The sequence below is a fragment of the Boleophthalmus pectinirostris genome, unplaced genomic scaffold (assembly GCF_026225935.1).
Source record: "Boleophthalmus pectinirostris isolate CB_2022bp ecotype Guang Dong unplaced genomic scaffold, ASM2622593v1 HiC_scaffold_17, whole genome shotgun sequence".
Lineage (NCBI taxonomy): Eukaryota > Metazoa > Chordata > Actinopteri > Gobiiformes > Gobiidae > Boleophthalmus > Boleophthalmus pectinirostris.
In genome coordinates, this window is record NW_026571115.1 from 34166987 (window position 1) to 34175447 (window position 8461).

At 34.6% G+C, this 8461-nt stretch overlaps 1 protein-coding gene across 3 annotated transcripts in view; it reads right to left on the reverse strand.

Moving 5' to 3' along the window:
- The window catches only part of csnk1da (casein kinase 1, delta a), a 50000-nt gene extending 43150 nt beyond the window's left edge, over nt 1-6850 (reverse strand). For all 3 annotated transcript variants that reach the window (XR_008632042.1, XR_008632043.1, XM_020927383.2), the window contains exon 1: nt 6388-6850. Coding sequence is in view for 1 of the 3 variants with exons in the window: in XM_020927383.2 (XP_020783042.2) it covers nt 6388-6463 (76 nt within the window). In the remaining 2 variants the exon portion in view is untranslated. The remainder of the gene's footprint in view (nt 1-6387) is intronic.
- Nucleotides 6851-8461: the final 1611 nt, after the last annotated feature.

The window sequence follows — 8461 nt, forward strand, 5'->3', positions numbered from 1 at the left end:
ATGGACCACTGAGGGACTACACAGATATAAGACCACTAGGGGTGTGCAAAAATATCAAAATATCGATATATCGTATAGTTTAATGTGACGATACAGTATCGATATTGTGGGCTGCTGTATCGATATATATCACCAAGAGTATTTTTTGGTGTGTTTTACTCAATTATTTTGTTAAAGAGCTACAGTTTTGTTGTTTGTTTAGAGGAAGGAAACTTGTTTATGCAACACATTTGACATTTTCACTGTTTTGAGGATTAAAATTAGGGGTGTGCAAAAAAAAAACTGAAATATCGAGATATCATATCGTTTTAATGTGATGATACAGTATCGATATCGTGGGTTGCTGTATTGATATATCGCCAAGAGTATTTTTTCGTATATTTTACTCAATTATTTTGTTAAAGAGCTACAGTTTTGTTGTTTCTTTAGAGGAAGGAAACTTGTTTATACGACACATTTGACATTTTCACTGTTTTGATTATTAAAATGTTTGTGTTTCATATTAACTTTGCACAGGAAGTGGTTTAACAAAGACTTTTAGTATCACAGCCATGATTTAGCCTTTTTCTTATTGAACCGTATCGAATTGATTTGAAATATATCATGTCGAATCGAAAGCACTGTATTGAGATATGTATCATATTGTGGACTATGTATCGAGGTATGTATCGTATCGTCAACTTCTGAATGATCCCAGCCCTAAAGACCACATGGGAATAGAAAAGAAAGTAAAATCACTTTCTACTGCCTATATAAAAAGTGTTTTTATTATCATTGTTGTATTGGAGTCAGTACTGAGTAGCGAGTCCATTCCTTGGTATTGAAATCGAGTTTGAAACTATATTACAGTGACAACATGAGTCTGGGTTTTGTTAAAGAGCAGCACAAAAGGTCCATGGACTGGTAATAAAACTTTGTGCATGTAAACGTAAAGTCCCGAAAGAGCAGTGTAGAGAGTTATTTATTCTGCGTCACCACAAATGAACGACTGAAAACCACTGAACGTCTGATGGGTCGAGGTAATGATTAATTCAGGCATAGACGCTAAGAATGTATCGTGTAAATATCAGCGACAAAATAAAGATTATAAAATATTACGGTACCCATCCCGGCTTTCAAATGGAAACCTGGTTCTGGGAAAGACAATATAAAATGATTTTATATGTTTATGAGGTCCAGATAAAGGTGAGAGCAGAATGAAATATAATAATGTTGTAAATATTTATTGCCAGTGTCATAATGAAGAAGCAAATGTGTTGTTGTTTTTTACATTTTTATTTAGATTTTTTTTATTTTGGTGAAGCCAAAATAAGTGGAGCTCTATTTTAAATGTTTTGAACTGTAATATTTTTCTAAGATTCTGAACAAAGTATAAAAGCAACTCTTAAACTTTTGCACATTTTGTACTAATATCCAGTGTTGGGAGTAACGCGTTACCAACGCAGAACTCGGGACGAAGAGCAGCCGACACCCGATCGAGCCTTGCAGACGCCCTGTTCCACTGACTTGGGGTTCTCTCAGGGGCGGTCCTAGATTCCAAGTTCTAGTCCAGGAATAGTCCTTGTTTAGACCTGGTTTAGACCTGGTGTAGACCTGGTGTAGACCTGGTTTAGACCTGGTTTAGACCTGGTTTAGACCTGGTTTAGACCTGGTTTAGACCTGGGTCAGTTCTGGTTTAGACCTGGTTTAGACCTGGGTCAGTTCTGGTTTAGATCTGGTTCAGCTCTGGTTTAGTCCTAGTTTAGTCCTGGTTTAATCTTCGGTTCAGTCCTGGTTTAGACCTGGTTTAGTCCAGGTTCAGCTCTGGTTTATTCCTGGGTCAGTTCTGGTTTAGACCTGGTTTAGTCCTTGTTTAGACCTGGTTTAGACCTGGTTTAGACCTGGTTCAGTCCTGGTTCAGTCCTGGTTCAGTCCTGGTTCAGTCCTCGGTTTAGTCCTAGTTTAAACCTAGTTTAGTCCTGGTTCAGTCCTGGTTCAGACCTGGTTTAGACCTGGTTCAGTCCTGGTTCAGACCGGGTTTAGTCCTGGTTTAGTCCAGGCTCAGTCCATATATGGCGCAAAAGTTCAGCATCTTCGCAGTTATTTTATTCAGAGTAACTTAAAAGTGCCGCAATAGTCGTGTAATATTTTACATTTTAAAAACACTAATCACTTTGAAACGACAGAAACATGTCATAAATAACACACTACAGTTTTAAAGTCACTCGCCCAACAGTGATAACATCTATAACTAGAAAAACAGCAAATGGCGCGTGATTTCAGGTTTCGCATTAGCAACCGACCAAATTAATCTCGACAATCGCTCAGACTGTTTTGCATGCGCGGTGCTATTAGGTTAAATGTCTAATTAGAAACGCGTCGTGTCCCGAAGCGCCGTGTTCTCTCCGGTTGAGTAGCTGCCAGCGATGAAGCCGCAGCATTAAGAAAAATGCCTCATGAATTATCAATGGCCCGGTCCATTGTTGCGCTGATGACTAATTCTTAAGCTTGGAAACGCGATCAGCTGTGTGTGGACTTTGCCGTTGCCAGGACCTACAGAGAATGCACTAACCCCGCCGCTTCGAGAAAAGTACCTGACCAACATTTGCCGAGCAGCTTTAGTAGTACAGAATGTTCAAGTGCTCCTCACACGCACAAAAATTACACAAACGTGGCGCAAAAATACAGAAAATCAACGTATTCTTGGTTCTAATTTGAGAAATATGCACACGACCCCTAAACTTAAACACTACGCAAAAATTTGTTAACAATTTCTAGTTGGACGAGCGCAAAATTGTACGTTTATGGCTGTTTAAAGACACAAAAACATCAGTTATATCTTGTATTATGTGGCTATTACAATGACTCAGACGACTATTAAAATATAATCTACGCAACCTGCAATAAAATGCAAGACTTTTTATAGAACCTGATAGCAGACGTGTCATCAAAACATCAAAATAAAACCATCAATATCACGTGTAAATCTTTTCTAAGTACCATGCACCGGGTTACAACTTTAATTTGGTTAAAAATGTGGTTTAAATTATTCCAAATGTGTACAAAAGAGGAAAAAAATGCTTAAAAATTCTTCAAACTAGTCTCACTAATGGAATTTTAGTGAGTATTTGCGAGTATTTCTCTTAGTATTAACAGCACAGGATAAAAATTGTACAATAAAATTAGAAATTTATTTAAAAATATAATAAACTACGAAGGGGTTGTGCCAAAATATTGAAATATCGATATATCGTATTGTTTAATTTCATGATACAGTATTGATATTTTGGGCTAGAATATTTTTAGGTATATTTTACTAAAAAGAAAAAGCGCACTGTATCGAAAAACGTATCGTATCGGCAACTTTTTAACAATCCCCGGCCCTGAAACTATGTCATGTTGTAGATATGAATAGTAATTAGTTTGTGTTTTCCATTCCAAAAGCCAGTTACTCAAAGCTGTTGGATGAGTTCAAGGTGGACAGGAAATTTGAATGTTATGTCATCATTTTACTTTCAACACACGTCAGCGTCTTAAATACGATATGTACATAGTAATAATTAGTGTTTTATCGTTGCATAACAGCTGTTCAGGTCTATTATTTGTTTTTTTTTGTTTGTTTGTTTTTCAGCGTTGGAGTTCGGGGTGTGAAAAATGATCGTTTAATGCGATGATACGGTCTCGATATATCATAATATACATAATTATTTTGTTACAGCGCTACAGTTTTGTTGCTTGTTCAGTGAAAGGAAACTCATTTATGCGACACATTTGACATTTTCACTGCTTCGATGATTAAAATGGGCGTGTTTTTGTTTGAACTTTGCACAAGAAGTAGTTTAACAAAGACTTTTAGTATGACAGCCATGATTTAGCCTTAATTTTTTTATCCAATTGAATTGAAATACATCATATCGAACCAAAAGTGTACTGTATCGAGATATGTATCGTATCGTGGCCTGTGTATCGTATCGGCAACTTCTTATTTATACCCAGCTCTAATGTTATGTCACCGTTTTACATTCAACAAACTTTAGTTGAATCTTAAATGTGCTTTGTATATAATAATGATTTGTGTTTTAACATAACAGGTGTTCAGGTGGAGGGGCATGCCAAAATATTGAAATATCGATATATCGTATCATTTAATGTGAGGATACAGTATCAGTATCGTGGTCTGCTGTATCGATATTATCACCAAGAGTATTTTTTGGTGTATTTTACTAAATTATTTTGTTACAGCTACAGTTTTGTTGTTTGTTTAGAGGAAGGAAACTCATTTAAACGACACATTTGACATTTTTACTGCTTTTATGATTAAAATGGGTGTTTTTCATATTAACTTTGGACTACTTTAGTGGGTTAATAAAGACTTTTAGTATCACAGCCATGATTTAGCCTTTATTTTTTTATCAAATCAATTTGAAATACATCGTATCGAATCGAAAGTGCATTGTATCAAGATATGTATCGTATCAGCAACTTCTTAACGATGCCCAACCCTAATGTTATGTCATCGCTTTACATTCAATAAACTTATGTTGAGTATTAAATATGATTTGTGTTTTATAATTACTTAATAGCTGTTCGGGACGAGGGGTGTGCCAAAATACTGAAATATCAATATATCGTATCGTTATAAAATGTTGTTTTTGGTATATTTTACTAAATTATTTTGTTACAGCTACAGTTTTGTTGCTTGTTTAGCGGAAGGAAACTAGTTTACGCAACACATTTGACATTTTTACAGCTTTTATGATTAAAATAGGTGTTTTTCATATTAACTTTGGACTATTTTGGGGGTTTAATAAGAACATTTTGTACTTTTATGGTTTAATAAAGACTTTTAGTATCACAGCCATGATTTAGCCTTTATTTTTTATAAAACTGATTTCAAATATGTGTTTTTGAATTGTACAAAATCGAAAGTTCACTCTATCAAGATATGTATCGTTTCGTACCGTGGCCTTTGTATCGAGGCATGTATCGTATCGGGAACTTCTTAGTGATACCCAGCCCTAATGTTATGTCACCATGTCACATTCAACAAACGATTTTAGATTCTTAAATGTGATGTACATGTAGTAATAATTTGTGTTTTATCGTTATATAACAGCGGTTCAGGTCTAAGGATGTGCCAAAAATACTGAAATATCGATATATCGTATTGTTAAATGTTGTTTTTGGTAAATTTTACTAAATTATTTTGTTACAGCTACAGTTTTGTTGCCTGTTTAGAGGAAGGAAACTAGTTTACGCAACACATTTGACATTTTTACTTTTGTTATGATTAAAACAGTTGTTTTTCATATTAACTTTGGACTATTTTGATGGTTTAATAAGGACATTTTGTACTTTCGTGGTTTAATAAAGACTTAGTATCCCAGCCTTTATTTTTTTACTAAACTGATTTCAAATATATCCTTTCGAATCGTATTAAATTGAAAGTTCAGTGTATCGAGATATATATCGTTTCGTACCATGGCCTTTGTATCGCGGTATCGTATCGTATCGGGAACTTCTTAGTGATACCCAGCCCTGATGTTATGTCACCATGTCACACTCGACAAACAATTTTTGAATTTTAAATATGATGTACATGTAGTAATAATTTGTGTTTTATCGTTATATAACAGCTGTTCAGGTCTAAGGATGTGCCAAAAATACTGAAATATCAATATATCGTATTGTTAAATGTTGTTTTTGGTATATTTTACTAAATTATTTTGTTACAGCTACAGTTTTGTTGCCTGTTTAGAGGAAGGAAACTAGTTTACGCAACACATTTGACATTTTTACTGCTTCTATGATTAAAATGGGTGTTTTTCATATTAACTCTGGACTATTTTGATGGTTTAATAAGAACATTTTGTAGTTTTGTGGTTTAATAAAGCCTTTTAGTATCACAGCCATGATTTAGCCTTTATTTTTTATAAAACCGATTTCAAATATGTCCTTTCAAATCGTATTAAATCGAAAGTTCAGTGTATCGAGATATACATAGTTTCGTACCGTGGCCTTTGTATCGCGGTATCGTATCGTATCGGGAACTTCTTAGTGATACCCAGCCCTGATGTTATGTCACCATGTCACACTCGACAAACAATTTTTGAATTTTAAATATGATGTACATGTAGTAATAATTTGTGTTTTATCGTTACATAACAGCTGTTCGGGTCTATTATTTTTGGCTGTATTTAATTACTTTTTTTTTTTTTTTTCAGAGCTACAGTTAGCATCGAGCTAAAGATGCTAACCCTAAACAGAGAACAGCTGATTGACTGGAGCCGCTTTTGGACACCCCGGAAAAAGGAGCATCTGAAGCCCGATACGATCCGACCCGAGGGGCAACGGGCCACGGGGGAATAACTCCACGCACGATGACAGCTTTCGTAAAATTAAACTTACCCAAATAGATGTCTCCGAACGAGCCGCTGCCAATTTTTCTGCCCAATCTGTATCGGTTTCCTACCCTAAGCTCCATGGTCGGCCAGCAAGCGCCCTCGCTAGCTTCAAAAACACAAAAATAATGTCTCTTTCAAAAGCTGAACTCGTGATTTCAGCCGCTCGGAACTCGGACCTCGGAAATTCCGTTATAACGAGATAACGGGGTCTTCTTCGTTACGTCTCCCCCCGGAATCCGCTCCCACGATCTTTCACCGCTTGTTTTAAAATGATAATAACGTCATATCGCTGCAATACGAGGTTTTTCGGAAAGCCTGAAACGTGAACTTTATGCTCTGAGAGGTTGTAGCGTCCGAAAGTGTAAAATGTCCAAGGATGAAGATGGATTTTTTTGTGAAGAGATCGGCCGCGGATCGGTCTCGTCCTCTGGGTTTCGGAGGATCTCTGCGCTCTGCCTTGTTCGGCTCCCCGGACCAGGCGGATGTCACTTCCGGGTTGGGGGAGGAAGGCGGCGTCACCAGAGATGTTTACGGGAGAGAGATGACAACACGCGAAGAAAAAAATAAATAAAAATAAGAAAATGACAACACGCGAAGAAAAATAAAAATGACAACACATAAAGAAAAAAAAATAAAAATAAGAAAATGACAACATGCGAAGAAAAAAATAAAAATAAGAAAATGACAACACGCGAAGAAAAATAAAAATGACAACACATAAAGAAAAAAGAAAAAATGACAACACGCGAAGCGAAGAAAAAAATAAAATAAAAAAATGACAACACGCGAAGAAAAAATAAAATAAAATAACACGCAAAGAAAAAAATAAGAAAATGACAACACGCGAAGAAAAAAATTAAAAAAAGATAACAGGCGAAGAAAAAAATAAAAAAAGATAACACGCGAAGAAAAAAGAAAAAATTTACAACACGCAAAGAAAAAAAAAAGAAAAAAAAAATAAATACAACACGCGAATAAAAAATAAAAAAAGATAACACGCGAAAAAAAAAAAAAAAAAGACAACACACGAAGAAAAAAATGACAACACACGAAAAAAAAATTTAAATAAAAAAATGACAACACACGAAGAAAAAAAATTAAAAATGACAATACACAAAGAAAAAAAAGAGAACACACGGAGAAAAAAAATTACAACACACAAAGAAAAAAAATTAAAAATGACAACACGAAGAAATTTTTTTTTAAAAATGACAACACACAAAGAAAATCTGAGCGCAGGGGGTTTTGGTCTGAAATTTTCTTCTTTACCAGTCTTGTTAAATAGAGATGTTATAAGTTTTTGGTCCACTACTTCAAAATAAAAAAAAGAAGTACTCTGTGTAAATTTAATAGACCGTTTCAAATGTTATGTCATCAGAATGTTCAAAATTCTGGAATGGAGGTAAGTGGAGGGAAAATGAAGCTAAAGTAATATATTTATAATAATTAACTGACATTATAACAAAAAATAAGCAACAGTTTTGAATTTTGAAGGTACAAATCTTATTTACTTTGCTTCTCTGTTAAGAAGGATGGAAATTGTTTTTGGGCTTCACAAAAAGTACAATTTATGATGAAATGTGTAATATGTTTGTAGATGAAGTGAAAAACTGTTGAGGGCTCAACGTTTCTGTAAGGATTTGTTTAGTAAAACCTCAATATGTGGATTTTGCTTTTGTAAAAATGCTTAGTGTCTATCACGATCTCTTGTCAAATAAACAAATCAGTGTTTTTAAACTGGGCTCTGATATCATTCACATGTATTGGAGTGGTTTTCATTTTCCAAATTGTCCTAGATTTTTAATAATTTGTGATATTCTGAAATTGATCCTAGTTTTTACATAAAAAGTGCATTATGTTCCACTTCACTTTTGCCTCCAGTTGCCTTCATTCCAGAATTTAGAATGTTTTTGTTTACAATTTTTCAAAGGGTCTATATTACGTCTTGCCAAATTTTATGTCAACAAAAGCAAAATTCAGAAGTGTCCCTGTGTCTTTACTTGTTTTAAAAATGAACTCAAATTATACATAAAATCTCCGAAATATATGAACGGAACTAAAGCTCAAAAAGTGTATTC